This window comes from Oncorhynchus keta, unplaced genomic scaffold (assembly GCF_023373465.1).
Source record: "Oncorhynchus keta strain PuntledgeMale-10-30-2019 unplaced genomic scaffold, Oket_V2 Un_scaffold_630_pilon_pilon, whole genome shotgun sequence".
Classification (NCBI taxonomy): domain Eukaryota; kingdom Metazoa; phylum Chordata; class Actinopteri; order Salmoniformes; family Salmonidae; genus Oncorhynchus; species Oncorhynchus keta.
Genome location: NW_026290978.1, coordinates 358,057 through 381,470, shown reverse-complemented (window position 1 = coordinate 381,470; position 23,414 = coordinate 358,057). Strand labels below are relative to the sequence as shown.

Below are 23,414 nucleotides of genomic sequence, written 5' to 3'. Positions count from 1 at the left end.
CTCCTCTCTTCTGGCTGTATAGCCCTCCTCTCTTCTGGCTGTATAGCCCTCCTCTGGCTGTCTGGCTGTATAGCCCTCCTCTCTTCTGGCTGTATAGGCCTCCTCTCTTCTGGCTGTATAGGCCTCCTCTCTTCTGGCTGTATAGCCCTCCTCTCTTCTGGCTGCATAGCCCTCCTCTCTTCTGGCTGCATAGCCCTCCTCTCTTGCAAAGCCCTCCTCTGCATAGCCCTCCTCTCTTCTGGCTGCTGGGCTGCATAGCCCTCCTCTCTTCTGGCTGCATAGCCCCTCCTCTCTTCTGGCTGCATCTCTTCTGGCTGTAGCCCTCCTCTCTTCTGGCTGCATAGCCCTCCTCTCTTCTGGCTGCATAGCCCTCTGGCTCTCTTCTGGCTGTATAGGCCTCCTCTCTTCTGGCTGTATAGGCCTCCTCTCTTCTGGCTGTATAGCCCTGTATAGGCCTCCTCTCTTCTGGCTGTATAGCCCTCCTGGCTCTTCTGGCTGTATAGGCCTCCTCTCTTCTGGCTGTATAGGCCCTCCTCTCTTCTGGCTGTATAGGCCTCCTCTCTTCTGGCTGTATAGGCCTCCTCTCTTCTGGCTGTATAGGCCTCCTCTGGCTGTATAGGCCTCCTCTCTTCTGGCTGTATAGGCCTCCTCTCTTCTGGCTGTATAGGCCTCCTCTCTTCTGGCTGTATAGGCCTCCTCTCTTCTGGCTGTATAGGCCTCCTCTCTTCTGGCTGTATAGCCCTCCTTCTGGCTGTATAGGCCTCCTCTCTTCTGGCTGTATAGGCCTCCTCTCTTCTGGCTGTATAGGCCTCCTCTCTTCTGGCTGTATAGGCCTCCTCTCTTCTGGCTGTATGGGCTGTATAGGCCTCCTCTCTTCTGGCTGTATAGGCCTCCTCTCTTCTGGCTGTATAGGCCTCCTCTCTTCTGGCTGTATAGGCCTCCTCTCTTCTGGCTGTATAGGCCTCCCTCTCTTCTGGCTGTATAGCCTCCTCTCTTCTGGCTGTATAGCCTCCTCTCTTCTGGCTGTATAGGCCTCCTCTCTTCTGGCTGTATAGGCCTCCTCTCTTCTGGCTGTATAGGCCTCCTCTCTTCTGGCTGTATAGGCCTCCTCTCTTCTGGCTGTATAGGCCTCCTCTCTTCTGGCTGTATAGGCCTCCTCTCTTCTGGCTGTATAGGCCTCTCTCTTCTGGCTGTATAGGCCTCCTCTCTTCTGGCTGTATAGGCCTCCTCTCTTCTGGCTGTATAGGCCTCCTCTCTTCTGGCTGTATAGGCCTCCTCTCTTCTGGCTGTATAGGCCTCCTCTCTTCTGGCTGTATAGCCCTCCTCTCTTCTGGCTGTATAGGCCTCCTCTCTTCTGGCTGTATAGGCCTCCTCTCTTCTGGCTGTATAGGCCTCCTCTCTTCTGGCTGTATAGGCCTCCTCTCTTCTGGCTGTATAGGCCTCCTCTCTTCTGGCTGTATAGGCCTCCTCTCTTCTGGCTGTAAAGGCCTCCTCTCTTCTGGCTGTAAAGGCCTCCTCTCTTCTGGCTGTATAGGCCTCCTCTCTTCTGGCTGCATAGCCTCCTCCTTCTGGCTGTATCTGGCTGCATAGCCCTCCTCTCTTCTGGCTGCATAGCCCTCCTCTCTTCTGGCTGTAAAGGCCTCCTCTTCTGGCTGCAAAGGCCTCCTCTCTTCTGGCTGTAAAGGCCTCCTCTCTGGCTGTATAGGCCTCCTCTTTCTGGCTGTATAGGCCTCCTCTCTGGCTGCTGGCCTCCTCTCTTCTGGCTGTATAGGCCTCCTCTCTTCTGGCTGCATAGCCTCCTCTCTTCTGGCTGTATAGGCCTCCTCTCTTCTGGCTGTATAGGCCTCCTCTCTTCTGGCTGTAAAGGCCTCCTCTCTTCTGGCTGTATAGCCCTCCTCTCTTCTGGCTGTATAGGCCTCCTCTCTTCTGGCTGTATAGCCCTCCTCTCTTCTGGCTGCATAGCCTCCTCTCTTCTGGCTGTATAGGCCTCCTCTTCTGGCTGTATAGGCCCTCCTCTCTTCTGGCTGTATAGGCCTCCTCTCTTCTGGCTGTATAGCCCTCCTCTCTTCTGGCTGTATAGGCTGCATAGCCTCCTCTCTTCTGGCTGTATAGGCCTCCTCTCTGGCTGTCTGGCTGTATAGGCCTCCTCTCTGGCTGTATAGGCTGGCTGTATAGGCCTCCTCTCTTCTGGCTGTATAGGCCTCCTCTCTTCTGGCTGTATAGGCCTCCTCTCTTCTGGCTGTATAGGCCTCCTCTCTTCTGGCTGTATAGGCCTCCTCTCTTCTGGCTGTATAGGCCTCCTCTCTTCTGGCTGTATAGGCCTCCTCTCTTCTGGCTGTATAGGCCTCCTCTCTTCTGGCTGTATAGGCCTCCTCTCTTCTGGCTGTATAGGCCTCCTCTCTTCTGGCTGTATAGGCCTCCTCTCTTCTGGCTGTATAGGCCTCCTCTTCTGGCTGTATAGGCCTCCTCTCTTCTGGCTGTATAGGCCTCTGGCTGTATAGGCCTCCTCTCTGGCTCTGGCTGTATAGGCCTCCTCTCTTCTGGCTGTATAGGCCTCCTCTCTTCTGGCTGTATAGGCTGGCTGTATAGGCCTCCTCTCTTCTGGCTGTATAGGCCTGGCTGTATAGGCCTCCTCTCTTGTATAGGCCTCCTCTCTTCTGGCTGTATAGGCCTCCTCTCTTCTGGCTGTATAGGCCTCCTCTCTTCTGGCTGTATAGGCCTCCTCTCTTCTGGCTGCATAGGCCTCCTCTCTTCTGGCTGTATAGGCCTCCTCTCTTCTGGCTGTATAGGCCTCCTCTCTTCTGGCTGTATAGGCTTCCTCTCTTCTGGCTGTATAGGCCTCCTCTCTTCTGGCTGTATAGGCCTCCTCTCTTCTGGCTGTATAGGCCTCCTCTCTTCTGGCTGTATAGGCCTCCTTCTGGCTGTATAGCCTCCTCTTCTGGCTGTATAGCTCATAAGGCTAGAGAGCCTGAGAGGCCAGTACCACCTCACTACCCTCACAGAACACACACCATGTTTTATTGCCCACAGCTTGTCAACATATGCATGGTAAAGGGGTAAATCATACAGTACATGTCACACACTGGTCCACAGTGCCTCACCCTGGCCTGTCTGTCTCTCTCTCTCTCTCTCCTATAGTTGATGAAGAGAAGCTGAGGAAGAAGATCACAGAGGATCTGCAGAAAGGCCTGTTGAAGGAGAGGGTGAAGGCTGAGCAGGAGCTGCAAGCATGGTGAGACACACACACACACACACACACACACACACACACACACACACACACACACACACACACACACACACACACCCTATGAACCACCATGGTTAAACACCACCACATCAGCCTTACCTGTTCACTGTAGTACAGTAACTGTCCTGGAACAGCCTCATACAAAACAATGCAGTAGGTGTTGGAATGTATCCTGTCTAAGCCCCACCCCTGACCATAGCCCTTCCATTAACCTCTATGGGACCGAGCCACACCCTCTACTTCTCTGATTTGTCCTTTGGTTTGTTGCGTTCTTAGAAGGGTTGTGAAGCCAATGGTAATTTACCAAAGTTACTGGAATCTTCAGTAATAGTGGTCATTAACAGAAAATCTATGGCAATCGCATCCTCTTTTGTTCATTTATATTTGAATAATACTTCAATTACAACTGCAACTCTTCCAACTATTGATGTTTTTCACAACTGCCACCAGTTTGACGCCAAAACATTGTCAATGAATACATATTAACTTAAAATGTGTAAAAATATATCAAGGGTATTTCATGCTTTATTCACAGTGCCTTCAGAAAGTATTCACACCCCCTAACTTTTTCCACATTTTGTTGTGTTAGAGCCTGAATTTGTTGTCACTGGCCTACACACAATACCCCATTTCAAATTGGAATTATGTTTTTTGAGAAGTTTACAAATTGAATAAGAAATTAAAAGCTGACATGTCTTGTGTCAATAAGTATTCCACACCTTTGTTATGGCAGGCCTATTCACCTCATAAGTTGCATGGACTCACTCTGTATGCAATAATAGTGTTTAACATGATTTTGGAATGAGTACCTCATCTCTGTACCCCACACATACAATTATCTGTAAGGTCCCTCAGTCGAGCAGTGAATTTACAACACACATTCAGCCACAAAGACCAGGGAGGTTTTCCAATGACTTGCAAAGAAGGAGACCTATTGGTAGATGAAGAAAAGAAAAAGCAGACTTTGATTACGCCTTTCAGCATGGTGAAGTTATTAATTACACTTTGGATGGTGTGTCAATACACACAGTCACTACAAAGATACAGACTTCTTCCTAACTCAGAAAGAAAACCGCTCCGGGATTTTACCATGACGCCAATGGTGACTTTAAAACCTTTGCAAAGTTTAATGGTTGTGATTAAAACTGGGGTTGGATCAACAACATTGTAGTTACTCCACAAGACGAACCTTATTGACAGAGTAAAAAGAAGGAAGCTTTTAAAAATATTCCAAAACATGCATCCGAAGTAATACTGCAAAAACTGTGGCAAAGCAATTCAGTTTTCCTGAATACAAAGTGTAATGTTTGAGGAAAATCTAATATAACACATTACTGAGTACCACTCTCCATATTTTCAAGCATAGTGGTGGCTGCATCATGCTATGGGTATTATTTTTTTAATCTTTTAGGACTGGAGAGTTTTTCAGGATAAAAAAAGAAACGTAACTTAGTTCAGTCTGTTTTCCACCAGACACTGGGAGATGAATTCACCTTTCAGCAGGACAATAACCTGAAACACAAGGCCAAATCTGCGCTGACGTTGCTTACCAAGAAGACAGTAAATGTTCCTGATTGGCTGAGTTTGACCAATTTGACAGAGCTTGAAGAATTTTGAAAATGCTAATGGGAAAATGTTGCACATTCCAAGTGTGTAATGCTCTTAGACTTGCCCAGAAAGACTCACAGCTGTAATCGCTGCCAAAGGTGATTCTAACATGGTTGAGTACTTATATAATCAAGATGCAGTATATTAGTGTTTTACTTTTCATATAATTATTATTTTATACAAATGTGAGAATTTTTCTTTGACTTCAGAGTAATTGGTCTACATCATGGATGACAAATGGCAATTAAATCCATTTTAATCTCGCTTTGGAACACAACACACTGTGAAAAAAGTAATTGTGTGTGAATACTTTCTGAATGTACTATATAGTTTCCTGATTCCAGAAGAATGGGAGAGAAAGCACACTTCTGCAGAAACTCCCTGCCAGTTCTGTGTTCCATTAATAGTAAAAAAGGTCAGATTCATCCCTTCTCCCACATGTTCAATCTATTTATCTTCCGAAGCACATCAGCGTTTATTTCGTCCCCCTTACCTCCTTTTTTTTGGGGCTCAATTAATCATGCCTGGGAGAGGGCGCCATCGAGATGTAATTTCCTGGGCGCTGAGTGGGTGATCTATTAGCCAGCCTTGATGAGGCATCGTGACTTCCTTCCCAGTGCCTTCCCCACTTCTCGGCTGCATCCCAAATGGCTCCCTATTCACTATATAGTGCACTACTTTTGACCAGGGCCCATAGGTGTAGCTATTGCACTCTGGTCAAAAGTAGTGCACTATGTAGGAAATAGGGTGCCATTTGGGGTGTGAAACTCCCTTTTCCTCCCCTCTTCGCCACAATAGAGCAGGTGCATGTCCCATCAAGTCTGATAAACACATCATTCCCCTCTAATGGTACTGGATGGGCTCCAAAGACTTACCAGTGAATGACTAAGTCGTTTAGCCTAGCGCTTAATGTCGCTGCTATTACAGTATGGATGGGAAATGCCCCAACAGAGTGAATGGGAGGCGCTAGCATTAGACTATGGCTATTAAGGTTTTTTGATGTATGTTTAAGGGAGGCTATTCCCAGGAACAAAGATCATTGTTTAGTTTTTGAGTTGTTTTGTCTTTTATTGACGTAAGTGTGTGTTGCGTATGGACCTCTATTCAGAGAAGTAAACCTACTGTACCAATTTGAGTGGAAATTGTGGCCTGCAATTAATTCTGTTCATTATGATGGTGATGTCGCTGTGGGCTCGCTCAGACTGCCTCAAGTCCTCCACTTATTTGGTTTACCTCTTCACTGTTTCAGGTGCTTTTTGTTACTTTGTATGAACAACAGTCATTCAAAATTAAAAAGCAATCATCTGTAAGCTGTTGTGTGTGTGTGTGTGTGTGTGTGTGTGTGTGTGTGTGTGTGTGTGTGTGTGTGTGTGTGTGTGTGTGTGTGTGTGTGTGTGTGTGTGTGTGTGTGTGTGTGTGTGTGTGTGTCCCTCCCTCTTAATACCGTGGTGTAATCATTAGTAAAACAGCTTTACGGGTCATCGTTGTGTATCTGGCTGGTCTTTCCAGTCGGGCCCAGGCACTAACCTGGACAAATTGCTATTGATAAAGAAATGTATTTCCTGTCAGCCATCATAAAATAGAATTTAGAACGAGCATCTGTCTTGGTTTATGTGGCATTGTTGGCTGAAGCAACAGGGTTTGGAAGAGGTAGTGCCTGTCGCATCTCCCAGGCCTGAGTCCCAAATGGCACCCTATTCCGTATATAGTGCACTACTTTTGACCAGTGCCCATAGGGTTCTGGTAACATTTAGTGCACTATATAGAGAATAGGGTGCCATTTGGGAAGTAACACCATTAAAGGAAAGTACGGGGCTTTATTGACCATGATGCTGTGCTGCTTGGATGGACAGAATCAATATTTCCCTTAATGTCTTGTCCCCACCAAGTTCTCTCCTCTGTTTTTTTATGATGTTTGTGTTTTCATTTGGCTTTAGTAGAGCCAACGAGTCTTGGGAGTGAGACTTGGAGAAGATAATCCACTATAAGATGTTCAACTCCCTTTGCCGTGTGACTCACTCATGTTTAGGCCTGAAGACATTGTGTGAATGTTCACTTTTCAAAATGGTGGAGGGGGAAGAGGTGGTTGACACACAAATGGCCAGCATACAGTTTGGAACAGAGTGTCTCCAGGATGTTGGGTGTGGATTTTCAGCAACTGTAGCTGTTAACAGATGGGCCTAACATGCTGACCACACCGCCTGCATTGCAAAATACATTTACACGTTATTCAATCATTTCATCCTAATTGTCTGCGAGTGCCAACGAGCGTCTGTGTAGCCAGGCACTAAAATAGAACTTGGTTCTATTTTGGACGTCCCGCCTCTCCCATCTCCTCATTGGTTTTTAGGAGCATATATACATGTGGGTGATTGAAAGATGGAGGTCCACACTCAGTCCTTTTGGCGGTGGTAATGCACCTTGAAGTTGGTTGCCAAACACCATATAAAATCCATATAAGAAGAATTAATGAGGAGATAAACTAGGTTTCCCCTTTTATCTGTGGATGACTGTCAGAGGAGAGAACACATGATTTTGTGACTCAACATGGGTCAGACTTCTTCAAAGATCCAGCAAAAACACAAAAGCACCATGTGCATTTTAGATAAAATAACAACCCAATGTTTATCTCCCAGGACACATTATCTAGCAACAGCAACCGAGCTAAATGTCCATGAATGTTTCATGTGTGTTTCGACCTCTCCCCGAATTGATATGGTTGGTTTCTTAACTTGCGTATCATGAAGGTGTCTGGTGGGGATAGACAAAATGAACACATGCGCGGTGGCACACGCAGATGCACGCGCAGAGCTGGTTTGGTCTGCATTTAAGTTCTTTTGAGTTAGCCTACCATTCACCTACTAACGCTACTCTGTAAGGTCTTTTGAGTTGGTAGGTGAATGGTAGGTTAACTCTACTCTGTAAGGTCTTTGAGTTGGTAGGTGAATGGTAGGTTAACTCTACTCTGTAAGGTCTTTGAGTTGGTAGGTGAATGGTACAGTAGGCTGACTCTACTCTGTAAGGTATTTGAGTTGGTAGGTGAATGGTACAGTAGGTTGACTCTACTCTGTAAGGTCTTTGAGGTGGTAGGTGAATGGTACAGTAGGCTGACTCTACTCTGTAAGGTATTTGAGTTGGTAGGTGAATGGTAGGTTAACTCTACTCTGTAAGGTATTTGAGTTGGTAGGTGAATGGTACAGTAGGCTGACTCTACTCTGTAAGGTCTTTGAGTTGGTAGGTGAATGGTAGGTTAACTCTACTCTGTAAGGTATTTGAGTTGGTAGGTGAATGGTAGGTTAACTCTACTCTGTAAGGTCTTTGAGTTGGTAGGTGAATGGTAGGTTAACTCTACTCTGTAAGGTCTTTGAGTTGGTAGGTGAATGGTACAGTAGGTTGACTCTACTCTGTAAGGTCTTTGAGTTGGTAGGTGAATGGTACAGTAGGCTGACTCTACTCTGTAAGGTATTTGAGGTGGTAGGTGAATGGTAGGTTAACTCTACTCTGTAAGGTATTTGAGTTGGTAGGTGAATGGTACAGTAGGCTGACTCTACTCTGTAAGGTATTTGAGTTGGTAGGTGAATGGTACAGTAGGCTGACTCTACTCTGTAAGGTCTTTGAGTTGGTAGGTGAATGGTACAGTAGGCTGACTCTACTCTGTAAGGTCTTTGAGTTGGTAGGTGAATGGTACAGTAGGCTGACTCTACTCTGTAAGGTCTTTGAGTTGGTAGGTGAATGGTACAGTAGGCTGACTCTACTCTGTAAGGTCTTTGAGTTGGTAGGTGAATGGTAGGTTAACTCTACTCTGTAAGGTATTTGAGTTGGTAGGTGAATGGTACAGTAGGTTGACTCTACTCTGTAAGGTCTTTGAGTTGGTAGGTGAATGGTACAGTAGGCTGACTCTACTCTGAGGCATTGGCCTTCTCTCCTTTCCAGGATATCTTCCTTCTCTGCTAATTTTTCATCCTTAATATGTTATGTCTGTTTTTTTTCTTATGTTTTCTATTCATTTGAATTTATTGGGGAAAAGGTCCACCATTATCTTTTAATTGAAAGATGTCGGCACAGAAGGCTCTTTAGCAGCTTCGCCATCAAAGGTAATTGAACTACGATGGTGTTTAGCAGACGACTAGTGATCAGGAACCTGTGCTGGAATAGAGGTGTCTTGACCAGCTAGCCTAAGATTGGATTGTTTTAAACTTAACTGGTAGTGTTGACTGTAGTAAAATCTGACAAAGAATCAAGGTGTGGAGTTATGAATGAATTGACTGTTGGTCAAACCCATAGTGTGAAGCTGTCACAGACATTTAGTGACCTGTGAACTTACCTGGGTCTCACTTTGCAGTAGTTCACTTATTCCCTCCTCGATCATTCTTTGTGTGTGTGTGTGTGTGTGTGTGTGTGTGTGTGTATCCAGATGTTCATACCATACCAGGGTATACAGTATTACCGGAAGTGCACAAAACAATTTAGGCAACAGGGATCTTGATCCAGAAGGGGATTGAATGTCTGCTGTAACTAAGAAGCTTGATGTTGACATCTAGCCACTTAGCTAGCAAGTTAGCAAACTAAATCCATAGCTGGAGTCCTGAGCTGGACACCATTTATTTGACACCTCTAAGATTTCTTATAGTTGGACCGCTGCACCACTAAGTTAAGTATAAGGAACTGCGTCTCCGTGCAAGAGGCGTCACTACAGTCCCTGGTTCGAATCCAGGCTGTATCACATCCGTCTGTGATTGGGAGTCCCATAGGGCGGCGCACAATTGGCCCAGCGCTGTTCAGGTTTAGCCGGGGTAGGCTGTCAAGTCGTTGTTCTTAACTGACTTGTCTAGTTAATTTTTGATATTGAACCTGAATTGAAATAAGCAGTGGTGTAGCACGCACCCCCACAGCCCCTGTGAGTCTCCTCAACAACAACAATATATACTGTATTGAAGATCATGCCGTCATTATTTCGAAAAAAATACCACTGTATACGGTATATCTCCCAAGCCTAGCGTGTGTTTGGTGTTACAACTAAGCTGGCCAGTTGGTGCCATGCTTCATTAAATATAGAGGTCTGCAGTGCAACTGCTGCTACTGCTTACAACCTCTGTTAGAACACACAAACAATACAGGATAACTCCCAAAATTTGCTTCAGGAATATCACACACACACACACACACACACACACACTTTCAGTCCCTCTCTCATTCTCACACGCAAATACACACACAGAATATGTGTGGAGTGTTCATTTGTGGACAGCCCTATCTCATTTAAGGCGGGGTGGCTGCAGGGAGCAGATTTTCTGAAGACTCCTCTGAGAGGCGTCAGAGCAGAAAGGCACACGAGTGAAAGAAATATGCAGTACTCTTCTCGCTCTCGACCTCATATTCTCTCTCTCTCTTGACTTTTATCCTCTATATTTACCTCTCCTCTTCTCTCTCCCTCTATCCTCTATATTTACCTCTTCTCTCTCGACCTCCTAGCCTCTCTATTTACCTCTACTCTTCTCTCTCCCTCTATCCTCTATATTTACCTCTACTCTCCTCTTCCTTTGAAATACCACACAGGTCTTCTCTCTGTCCCTCTGCTGTGTCAGCACTCACTGCTGTGCCCTCTGATTGGGGTTGACCTGTGGTGGCCCCTAAGCACTGTGGGAGAAAAAAAGAGGCTCAGGGTGGATGCCACTCAGACTGATCCTCAGACAGGGACAGACAGACACAGGTCTCACTTCTCAGGTTGTTCCTGTCACCACCGGGCATGCCTGCGTTGAATTAAGTGGGACACGGTGGTGAGTCCAGGTGTCACTGTGATGTGTGGTGAATGTGGCAGTAGGTGTCTCTGAGTGCCACTGTGTTTAACACCAGAACCACTAGAGCAGTCATTTGGACTTAAACAATGGCATTATAGTGAATATAAGTGTCGATATGACAGCAATCAAATAGTCCAATTATTGTCAGCTCGTGCTTACATGGTATGAGTCTTCAGGAATTGGCATCAGTTGGGGCATGTCCATGTCACATAAACAATGAAAGCTGGTGAGTGGGTTGCAGATGTTTTTTGCTTGAGATGTAAGGTCATCAAAAAAAGAAACGTCCCTTTTTCAGGACCCTGTCTTTTAAAGATAATTCGTAAAAATCCAAATAACTTCACAGATCTTCATTGTAAAGAGTTTAAACACTGTTTCCCATGCTTGCTCAATTAACCATAAACAATTAATGAACATGCACCTGTGGAACAGTCGTTAAGACACTAACAGTTTAAAGACTGTAGGCAATTTAAGGTCACAGTTATGAATACTTAGGACACTAAAGAGACCTTTCTATTCATTCTGAAAAACACTAAAAGAAAGTTGCCCAGGGTCCCTGCTCATCTGCATGAATGTGCCTTAGGCATGCTGCAAGGAGGCAATAAATTGTAATGTCCATACTGTGATAACACCTAAAACCGCGCTACAGGAAGACAGGACGGACAGCTGTAACAAAACCTGCACAGGATTGGTACATCCGAACATCACCCCTGCGGGACAGGTACAGGATGGCAACAACAACTGCCCGAGTTACACCAGGAACGCACAATCCCTCCATCAGTGCTCAGACTGTCTGTAATAGGATGGGAGACGCTGGACTGAGGGCTTGTAGGCCTGTTGTACAGCAGGTCCTCACCAGACATCACCGGCAACAATGTTGCCTATGGGCACAAACCCACCGTCGCTGGACCAGACAGGACTGGCAAAAAGTGCTCTTCACTGATAAGTTGCGGTTCACCAGGGGTGATGGTCAGATTTGCGTTTATCGTCGAAGGAATGAGCGTTACACCGAGGCCTGTACTCTGAAGGGGGATCAAGGTGGAGGGTCCATCGTGGTCTGGGGCGGTGTGTCACAGCATCATCGGACTGAGCTTGTTGTCATTGCAGGAAATCTCAATGCTGTGCGTTACAGTGAAGACATCCTCTTCCCTCATGTGGTACCCTTCCTGCAGATTCATCCTGACATGACCCTCGAGCATGACAATGCCACCAGCCATACTGCTCGTTCTGTGTGGGATTTCCTGCAAGACAGGAATGTCAGTGTTCTGCCATGGCCAGCAAAGAGCTCAGATCAATCCCATTGAGCACGTCTGGGACCTGTTGGATCGGAGGGTGAGGGCTAGAGCCATTCCACCCCCAGAAATAAATGTCCGGGATCTTGCAGGTGCCTTGGTGGAAGAATGGGGTAACATCTCACAGCAAGAATGGGTAAATCTGGTGCAGTCCATGAGGGGTAGATGCACTGCAGTACTTAATGCAGCTGGTGGCCACACCAGATACTGACCGTTAATTTTGATGTTGACCCCCCCCTTTGTTCAAGGACACATTTTTCAATTTCTGTTAGTCACATGTCTGTGGAACTTGTTCAGTTTGTCTGTTGTTGAATTTTATGTTCATAGAAATATTTACTCATGTTAAGTTTGCTGAAAATAAATGCAGTTGACAGTGAGAGGATGTTTAAATTTAAACTTTTCCTAAATAAGTCTATCACACAGTCATTCTTAGAATCTTAATATTAATCCGTTTTATGAGGGAATGTCATTTTAAAAAAGGGTTTCCTCCGTTGCCCCTCATGACAGTTGAATTGAAGGTGCCGTGGTCCGTTGATAATCACGCGGATTTCCACGAAACTGAACCGTTAAACTATACCCACACTAATTTCACAGATACAACAACGGATGAAATAAATGAAGGAGAAGTATGATGAGGGAGAAAGGTTGAGTTGATGAGGAAGAGGATGCATCATTAGGCCTAGGTCATCACCAGTTGTGAATGAAGAACAGGGCGGGCCATTCTATTGGTCTATTCTAATTATAATCTCTATATGGTATGTACTCTATCAGTCCACTGAATCCAAGCAGTTTTATCAGTCTACGTGTAGTACACAGTGTGAGCATCCGTAACTTACAATGGCAAGAAGACCAAGACGAATGGGATGTACATGCTGCGTTAGCTCTGCTACGAGATCTGAATGAAAACGACTCGGATGGTGGGGAAGAAATGCATATCCTGGCATCTCTGCTGATTATTCTGATCCACAGCCGTAACGGTACGCACTGAGCAGGTGCCTGCGCCTCCACCAAATGAAACGGTGAGACAGGAGAGAGGAAATGATAGAACAAGCTGGTGACAATGCTACGGGCCGATTAGCAGCATAAAATATCATCACTGAGAGAGCAGGCCCTACATCTCAGCAACGCACACTAACCAGCTTTCCTTGTTTGTGACATGGACACGCTCCAACTGATGCCGTTACGTGAAGATGCACACCATGTAAACACAAGCTGACAATTTACTGTTTTTGACTGCTGTCAAGTCGACCCTTCTATTCATTGTAATATCAAATCAAATGTATTTATATAGCCCTTCGTACATCAGCTGATATCTCAAAGTGCTGTACAGAAACCCAGCCTAAAACCCCAAACAGCAAGCAATGCAGGTGTAGAAGCACGGTGGCTAGGAAAAACTCCTAGGAAGGCCAAAACCAAGGAAGAAACCTAGAGAGGAACCAGGCTGTGTGGGGTTGCCAGTCCTCTTCTGGCTGTGCAGGGTGGAGATAATAACAGAACATGGCCAAGATGTTCAAATTGTCGAATTTGTGCAGAATTTGTGCTTTATAATGTGGCAACTGATGTTTTCATCATTTGACCGTTGGTCTTGTTGACTGTGCATCTTGGTAGTTGGGGTATTTTTCTTTTGCCCTTGTAAAAATGATCTGTAGGGTGTTCCAGCACTAGGGTTGCAAAGGGTCGGCAACTTTCCGGTACATTTCTGGAATTTTTCCAAACATTTTCCATGGGAAGTTAAGCCTGGGAATTTGGGGAATTTTTGCTTAAATTCATCCAAAAAGTTAGCTTATAACAGTGAACCTTTTTTTGTGGGATACACATAAGGCAATTCTAGGTCTTGTGGCATATTTTGGTAAAACTATCCCCAATTCAATGGAATTTAAACCCTCTGCATGCACAGTGCACTCTTCCATCACATGTGCAGTGCACTCTTCCATCACATGTGCAGCTGATTCTCAAGATCTTGCACACTAATGAGATGCTATTGAGCCCACACTACTACACTGTCTGAGCCAAGGACTACATGCTTTCTGGTAAGTTTTGATTACAATACTGGGTGGGGTGAATATATTTTATGACATCATTTTTGTTAACTAGTAAATAGTAGCCTACAGCGAAGTGTGTTTAAATCATTTCTAACTTGTTAACAGTTTCTGCTAGTTAGTTTTTTGCTACCAGGTGGGTTTTAGCTTGCTTGAGCCTGCTGAGTGTTTTATTCATCTGTTTGCATACGTTTCATTTGAAAAACATTTCTTACGAAGGAGTTTGTTTTAATTTGACCTTTTATTTAACTAGGCAAGTCAACTAAGAACAAATTCTTATTTACAATGACGGCCGAGGAACAGTGCCTTGTTCAGGGGCAGAACGACATATTTTTACCATGTCAGCTCGGGGATTCGATCCAGCCACCTTTCAGTAACTGACCCAATGCTCTAACCTCTTGGCGACCTGCCGCCCCATGTTTAATCTAACTGCTTAACTATTTATCTGTACATGGATTTACATTTTTTTTTAATTCTTTCCTTTTTTTTAACCTTCTAATCTTTACAGGACGTTGCCACGGGCACTATCTGATGTGTGGAGACGTTTCACTGCAGCTAATGTAGAAGGAAAAGCGGTGTACATTTGCAAGTACTGTACCAAATCATATGTGAAGAATGCAACAAAGATGCAGAATCATCTGGCCAAGTGCATAAAGTTCCTCGGCGCTCACAACAAGCAACCTCTGACCAAAGTCCCTCTACTTCTATTCGAGGTGAAAATGATGAATCAGACACCTTATTGATAGCAACAGCTCGTGGTCCTCCTGGAATCAGACACCTTATCGATAACAGCAGCTCATGGTCCTCCTGGAATCAGACACCTTATCGACAGCAACAGCTCACAGCAACAGCTCCTCCTGGTAATCAGACACCTTATCGACAGCAACAGCTCATGGTCCTCCTGGAATCAGACACCTTATCGACAGCAACAGCTCATGGTCCTCCTGGTATCAGACACCTCATGGTCCTCCTGGAATCAGACACCTTATCACAGCAACAGCTCATGGTCCTCCTGTAATCGGACACCTTATCAACAGCAACAGCTCATGGTCCTCCTGTAATCGAATCAACAGCACAGCTCATGGTCCTCCTGGAATCAGACACCTTATCGACAGCAACAGCTCATGGTCCTCCTGTAATCGGACACCTTATCAACAGCAACAGCTCATGGTCCTCCTGTAATCGGACACCTTATCAACAGCAACAGCTCATGGTCCTCCTGTAATCGGACACCTTATCAACAGCAACAGCTCATGGTCCTCCTGTAATCGGACACCTTATCAACAGCAACAGCTCATGGTCCTCCTGTAATCGGACACCTTATCAACAGCAACAGCTCATGGTCCTCCTGTAATCAGACGTTTTTTGACTCAATGGAGAAACGTAGCCAGAGAAATGCTGATGAATGTCTTGCTTGAGCTGTGTGTGCAATTGGTTCACCTCTGATGCTCACAGGCAATGTGTATTGGAAGAGATTGCTGAATGTTCTTCGCCCAGCATACACCCCTCCAACCAGACATGCTTCTACTCATTTGCTGGGTGCAGAGTTCAACAGAGTTCAAGTAAATCATAGAGAAAGCAAACTGTATTGCAATCATCTCTGATGGGTGGTCGAATGTTCGTGGGAAAGGAATAATTAACTACATCATCTCCACCCCTCAAACCAGTATTCTACAAGAACACAGACACAAGGGACAATGGACACACCGGTCTCTACATTGTAGATGAGCTGAAGGCAGTCATCAATGACCTCGGACCACAGTCGGTATTTGCACTGGTGACAGACAATGCTGCGAACATGAAGGCTGCTTGGTCTAAAGTGGAGGAGTCCAACCCTCACATCACACCCATTGGCTGTGCTACTCATGCATTGAATCTGCTCCTCAAGGACATCATGACACTGAAAACAATTGATACACTTGACAAGAGAGCCTCGGAAATGGTAATTATAGCAGCAATCTACCTCACCAAGCAGTGAGAAGAATAAGAGCACCACATTGAAGCTGCCCAGCAACACCTGTTGGGGTGGTGTTGTCATCATGTTTGACAGTCTCCTGGAGGGGAAGGCATGTCTCCAAGAAATAGCCATATCACAGTCTGCTGACATGGACAGCCCCATCAAGAGGATCCTCCTAAATGATGTATTTTGGGAGAGTGTGGTAAGCAGCCTGAAACCTATTGCAGTAGCCATTGCACTGATTGAGGAAGACAATGCCATCCTGTCTGATGTTCAGACTCTGCTTGCAGATGTCAGAGAAGAAATCTATACTGCCCTGCCCACATCACTGTTGCTCCAAGCAGAGGAAACTGCTGTTCTGAAATGCATCAAAAAGCATTTAGACTTCTGCCTGAAGCCCATACCCGCCGCAGCGTACATGTTGGACCCCAAGTATGCTGGAGCATCCTATCTGATGCAGAGATCAACAAGGCCTATGGTGTCATCAATACCGTGTCTCGCCACCTTGGCCTGGATGAGGGCAAGGTTCTTGGTATTTTGGCAAAGTACACTTCCAAGCAAGGGCTTTATGTCTACTTATGATAAGGTTAAAGGTTCATGTTTCTGTCTCCATATGATATGGTAAATATATACAATGCAAAAAAACATCTACATTTTAAATGGTGTTAATATTCATTTGCATATATTCCCGTTAATTCCCATGGAAAGTTTCCACCTCTGATTATTCCCAAAAATGTGCAACCCCATCCAGCACACATGCTTTCTGTTTAATAGTTGTAACATAGCCTCCAAAAATACAATTGATTGAACACTTGATTCATTATTTTTTGTTTTATTATTGACATGTTTTACATATAGTCTACAGCAACATAAACTAATAAATGCTTTTGTTCTCATGTTACTTGAGACCATCGTAAACACAACCAAATTAACATTTTTGTGATCGCCTATATGAAATGTATTAATTAGTGTTAGAATGTTGCAGTCAGAATGACTACTCACTGGCTTGAAGAGGAGGCCCAGCGGTTCTAGTGTTAGAATGTTGCAGTCAGTGTTAAATGTTGCAGTCTGACTCACTGGCTTGAAGAGGAGGCCCAGCGGTTCTAGTGTTAGAATGTTGCAGTCAGAATGACTACTCACTAGCTTGAAGAGGAGGCTCAGCGGTTCTAGTGTTAGAATGTTGCAGTCAGAATGACTACTCACTGGCTTGAAGAGGAGGCCCAGCGGTTCTAGTGTTAGAATGTTGCAGTCAGAATGACTACTCACTAGCTTGAAGAGGAGGCCCAGCGGTTCTAGTGTTAGAATGTTGCAGTCAGAATGACTACTCACTAGCTTGAAGAGGAGGCCCAGCGGTTCTAGTGTTAGAATGTTGCAGTCAGAATGACTACTCACTAGCTTGAAGAGGAGGCCCAGCGGTTCTAGTGTTAGAATGTTGCAGTCAGAATGACTACTCACTAGCTTGAAGAGGAGGCCCAGCGGTTCTAGTGTTAGAATGTTGCAGTCAGAATGACTACTCACTAGCTTGAAGAGGAGGCCCAGCGGTTCTAGTGTTAGAATGTTAGAAATGACTTCACTAGCTTGAGTTCTAGTGTTAGAATGTTGCAGTCAGAATGACTACTCACTGGCTTGAAGAGGAGGCCCAGCGGTTCTAGTGTTAGAATGTTGCAGTCAGAATGACTACTCACTGGCTTGAAGAGGAGGCCCAGCGGTTCTAGTGTTAGAATGTTGCAGTCAGAATGACTACTCTCTAGCTTGAAGAGGAGGCCCAGCGGTTCTAGTGTTAGAATGTTGCAGTCAGAATGACTACTCACTGGCTTGAAGAGGAGGCCCAGCGGTTCTAGTGTTAGAATGTTGCAGTCAGAATGACTACTCACTGGCTTGAAGAGGAGGCCCAGCGGTTCTAGTGTTAGAATGTTGCAGTCAGAATGACTACTCACTGGCTTGAAGAGGAGGCCCAGCGGTTCTAGTGTTAGAATGTTGCAGTCAGAATGACTACTCACTGGCTTGAAGAGGAGGCCCAGCGGTTCTAGTGTTAGAATGTTGCAGTCAGAATGACTACTCACTGGCTTGAAGAGGAGGCCCAGCGGTTCTAGTGTTAGAATGTTGCAGTCAGAATGACTACTCACTGGCTTGAAGAGGAGGCCCAGCGGTTCTAGTGTTAGAATGTTGCAGTCAGAATGACTACTCACTGGCTTGAAGAGGAGGCCCAGCGGTTCTAGTGTTAGAATGTTGCAGTCAGAATGACTACTCACTGGCTTGAAGAGGAGGCCCAGCGGTTCTAGTGTTAGAATGTTGCAGTCAGAATGACTACTCACTAGCTTGAAGAGGAGGCCCAGCGGTTCTAGTGTTAGAATGTTGCAGTCAGAATGACTACTCACTGGCTTGAAGAGGAGGCCCAGCGGTTCTAGAGAATGTTGCAGTCAGAATGACTACTCACTAGCTTGAAAAGGAGGCCCAGCGGTTCTAGTGTTAGAATGTTGCAGTCAGAATGACTACTCACTGGCTTGAAGCTTGAAGAGGAGGCCCAGCGGTTCTAGTGTTAGAATGTTGCAGTCAGAATGACTACTCACTAGCTTGAAGAGGAGGCCCAGCGGTTCTAGTGTTAGAATGTTGCAGTCAGAATGACTACTCACTAGCTTGAAGAGGAGGCCCAGCGGTTCTAGTGTTAGAATGTTGCAGTCAGAATGACTACTCACTGGCTTGAAGAGGAGGCCCAGCGGTTCTAGTGCTAGAATGTTGCAGTCAGAATGACTACTCACTGGCTTGAAGAGGAGGCCCAGCGGTTCTAGTGTTAGAATGTTGCAGTCAGAATGACTACTCACTGGCTTGAAGAGGAGGCCCAGCGGTTCTAGTGTTAGAATGTTGCAGTCAGAATGACTACTCTCTAGCTTGAAGAGGAGGCCCAGCGGTTCTAGTGTTAGAATGTTGCAGTCAGAATGACTACTCACTGCTTGAAGAGGAGGCCCAGCGGTTCTAGTGTTAGAATGTTGCAGTCAGAATGACTACTCACTGGCTTGAAGAGGAGGCCCAGCGGTTCTAGTGTTAGAATGTTGCAGTCAGAATGACTACTCACTGGCTTGAAGAGGAGGCCCAGCGGTTCTAGTGTTAGAATGTTGCAGTCAGAATGACTACTCACTGGCTTGAAGAGGAGGCCCAGCGGTTCTAGTGTTAGAATGTTGCAGTCAGAATGACTACTCACTGGCTTGAAGAGGAGGCCCAGCGGTTCTAGTGTTAGAATGTTGCAGTCAGAATGACTACTCACTGGCTTGAAGAGGAGGCCCAGCGGTTCTAGTGTTAGAATGTTGCAGTCAGAATGACTACTCACTGGCTTGAAGAGGAGGCCCAGCGGTTCTAGTGTTAGAATGTTGCAGTCAGAATGACTACTCACTGGCTTGAAGAGGAGGCCCAGCGGTTCTAGTGTTAGAATGTTGCAGTCAGAATGACTACTCACTGGCTTGAAAAGGAGGCCCAGCGGTTCTAGTGTTAGAATGTTGCAGTCAGAATGACTACTCACTGGCTTGAAGAGGAGGCCCAGCGGTTCTAGTGTTAGAATGTTGCAGTCAGAATGACTACTCACTAGCTTGAAGAGGAGGCCCAGCGGTTCTAGTGTTAGAATGTTGCAGTCAGAATGACTACTCACTAGCTTGAAGAGGAGGCCCAGCGGTTCTAGTGTTAGAATGTTGCAGTCAGAATGACTACTCACTGGCTTGAAAAGGAGGCCCAGCGGTTCTAGTGTTAGAATGTTGCAGTCAGAATGACTACTCACTGGAGGAGGCCCAGCGGTTCTAAGAATGTTGCAGTCAGGACTACTCACTGCTTGGAGGAGGCCCAGCGGTTCTAGTGTTAGAATGTTGCAGTCAGAATGACTACTCACTGGCTTGAAGAGGAGGCCCAGCGGTTCTAGTGTTAGAATGTTGCAGTCAGAATGACTACTCACTAGCTTGAAGAGGCCCAGCGGTTCTAGAGGCAGTCAGAATGACACTCACTGGCGGTTCTAGTGTTAGAATGTTGCAGTCAGAATGACTACTCACTGGCTTGAAGAGGAGGCCCAGCGGTTCTAGTGTTAGAATGTTGCAGTCAGAATGACTACTCACTGGCTTGAAGAGGAGGCCCAGCGGTTCTAGTGTTAGAATGTTGCAGTCAGAATGACTACTCACTCTCGCTTGAAAAGGAGGCCCAGCGGTTCTAGTGTTAGAATGTTGCAGTCAGAATGACTACTCACTGGCTTGAAGAGGAGGCCCAGCGGTTCTAGTGTTAGAATGTTGCAGTCAGAATGACTACTCACTCGCTTGAAAAGGAGGCCCAGCGGTTCTAGTGTTAGAATGTTGCAGTCAGAATGACTACTCACTAGCTTGAAGAGGAGGCCCAGCGGTTCTAGTGTTAGAATGTTGCAGTCAGAATGACTACTCACTAGCTTGAAGAGGAGGCCCAGCGGTTCTAGATTTAGAATGTTGCAGTCAGAATGACTACTCACTAGCTTGAAGAGGAGGCCCAGCGGTTCTAGATTTAGAATGTTGCAGTCAGAATGACTACTCACTAGCTTGAAAAGGAGGCCCAGCGGTTCTAGTGTTAGAATGTTGCAGTCAGAATGACTACTCACTGGCTTGAAGAGGAGGCCCAGCGGTTCTAGTGTTAGAATGTTGCAGTCAGAATGACTACTCACTAGCTTGAAGAGGAGGCCCAGCGGTTCTAGTGTTAGAATGTTGCAGTCAGAATGACTACTCACTAGCTTGAAGAGGAGGCCCAGCGGTTCTAGTGTTAGAATGTTGCAGTCAGAATGACTACTCACTAGCTTGAAGAGGAGGCCCAGCGGTTCTAGTGTTAGAATGTTGCAGTCAGAATGACTACTCACTGGCTTGAGGAGGAGGCCCAGCGGTTCTAGTGCTAGAATGTTGCAGTCAGAATGACTACTCACTGGCTTGAAGAGGAGGCCCAGCGGTTCTAGTGTTAGAATGTTGCAGTCAGAATGACTACTCACTGGCTTGAAGAGGAGGCCCAGCGGTTCTAGTGTTAGTACATACACACTTCACTATCACAGACGCCACATGAGGAACTTCAGAAAGCAGTACTTCCCCTCAAATAAAAACACACCTTATGGAACAGTGGAGCAACACAAACATAGACACATGCATGTGTACACACACATGCACGATAACATAAATATATATATATATTTAACCTTTATTTAACAAAGGCAAGTCAGTTAAGAGCAAATTCTTATTTACAATGATGGCCTTCCGGGGAACAGTCTTGTGAGGGGCAGAACGACAGATTTTTACCTTGTTAGCTCTGGGATTCGATCCAGCAACCTTTAGGTTACTGGCACAGCGCTCTAACCACTAGGCTACCTGCCGCACTATGTACACATTTTGTACTGTAGATATGTGGTAGTGGTGAAGAAGGGTCCTGAGGGCACACAGTGTGTTGTGAAATCTGTGAATGTATTCTTTTCAAATAGTGTAAACAGCCTTAATTTTGCTGGACCCCAGGAAGAGTAGCTGCTGGCACAGCTAATGGGGATCCATAATAAATACAAATAATTGTTCTTCCATGACCCTGTTGGCTAGGCTCCCTCTCCTTGTTCGGCTAGTAATTGGTGCGTGTTGCTACGGCAGAGGTTTATATTCCCACTGTTTCTTGATAATACTGCGATACCATTGACCTTTTCCCAGCATCCGTCTCTCCTCTTTAACCAGCCTGACATTTGGACTTCTTTCTCTATTTTAGATCACTCTTAATGACTGAGGTCATATCTGTTTTGTTCGCTTACTCCTCTCTCTCCATTTACATTTTAGTCATTTAACTTATGCTCTTATCCGACTGACAGCAGTGAGTGCTTACATTTTCCATGCTGTTTCCCTGTGGGAATCGAACCCACAACCCTGGCGTTGCAAGCGCTATGTTCTACCAACTGAGCCTCTCACTCACTCCCTCTCTCTCACCTCCTTCTATTCATTTCCTTTGCTCCCTCCCACAAAAACGGGAAAATAAACCTAATTTTCCACCACCATGCTAGAGTGGCTACTGCTACTTCCTGATGTTGTGCCTGTGCTCAGCCAGGGGTTAACAACAGACTGCTGCAGTGTGCATCTTCCGGAATATATCTGAAAACGGTTGTGAAAATGTAGTTTTATTAAGGAAGAAGACTGTACGCATATTCCCCCCCAAAATCCAGCAGCACGCAATTAAAACTACTTAAGGAAGAAACGGATGCCTTTGCAGCCTGAATGGAGGATGTTTTCTGTACGAACCGGTCCCAGAGGGATACCAGTGTTTTACCGGCTGGGTACATTACGCCAAGACGAAAGTGAAGATGTATCACACACTAGCAGCTGTCTAGGCCTTTTCTCTCCCTTCTTTTCAGTACTACCCTTTTATCAGAGGTGAGATGCATTCACACCATTAACTTAGTAGCCTTATCAACATGTAGATGACTTGACACATGGATGGTTGTGTGACTAAATGTGTTGCACTTATGGAGTGCGTCTCTCCCTTCTGTCACCATAGAAATGGAATCCACTCATCACAGAATGTTGACTTTGAATGGGTATGTCCATTCTAGTAAATATATTTCTTTACTTACGCATCTCTAGAGCAGCTCACCATTAGGATGAGGCAGCACAGGTCCTATATGCCCTCAGGCTCCAGCACTGGAGATCATTTCACACCTGATACATTTCCTCATGTTGTCTGCCTCTCTCTGGGGAGGAGTGTGTTTTTCCCCTCAAGTTAATTGTCATTTCTGTAAACAACAATACAAATGAGTTAGGATTTCCTCTCCCTAACACAGTCCATTAATAGCTTTTTCTGCTTGTACCTTGTGTTTGATTCATTAGCGGAAAACAAAGGTAAATTAGAATTCACATTTGCTTTTTCTGTCTGCATAGTGAGAGAAGCAGCTTTACATTTACATTTAAGTCATTCAGCAGACGCTCTTATTAGTACAGTACAGGTCACACCAGGCGTCCTCATTGGCCAGGTGGAAGAGGGGCTCAACTCCTATAGAAAGGTGGTACTACTTCACTGACTGACTGAAAGGTATAAGGTATCTAGAGCCACCCTCCACCACCTGGTTATACCAGCCTCTACCCCCCCATAGCCTCCTTTGCCCCTAGGAGTTGGGTGAGCCCCCCATCAATGATTCATCCCCAGCATTCAACAACATTATTCCCACATTAAAATTGCATGGTGCCTTTAAACCTCTTTGTTCAGAGGCGTTTGGTTTGGGCCCTGGGCACACCTCAGCACCGTTACGCAAGACTGCCACAATCCATATCTACAACTCTGCGAGCGGAGAGAATGTGAGATTTTATGGGGAAGTGTAGGAGATGAGGGATGAGGAGGGGTCTTTGATGTAGATCTGATGTACAGTATTTTTGGAAGTTCAAAGATGGCAGTTTGTTGACACCATAACACATAATAATGTGGAAGTTAAATTGGTGCAAAGTCCATGTGTGTTAAACCTTCTCTTTA

At 45.6% G+C, this 23,414-nt stretch overlaps 1 protein-coding gene across 11 annotated transcripts in view; it reads left to right on the top strand.

Moving 5' to 3' along the window:
• chchd3a (coiled-coil-helix-coiled-coil-helix domain containing 3a) overlaps positions 1-23,414 on the top strand; it is a 297,090-nt gene that overhangs the window by 176,434 nt on the left and 97,242 nt on the right. For 4 of the 11 annotated variants that reach the window (XM_052517232.1, XM_052517237.1, XM_052517227.1 and 1 more), the window contains exon 4: positions 3,139-3,232. The exons of the other annotated variants lie outside the window; for them this stretch is intronic. In XM_052517232.1, the coding sequence (XP_052373192.1) occupies positions 3,139-3,232 (94 nt within the window). The remainder of the gene's footprint in view (positions 1-3,138; positions 3,233-23,414) is intronic. 11 annotated transcript variants of the gene reach the window in all.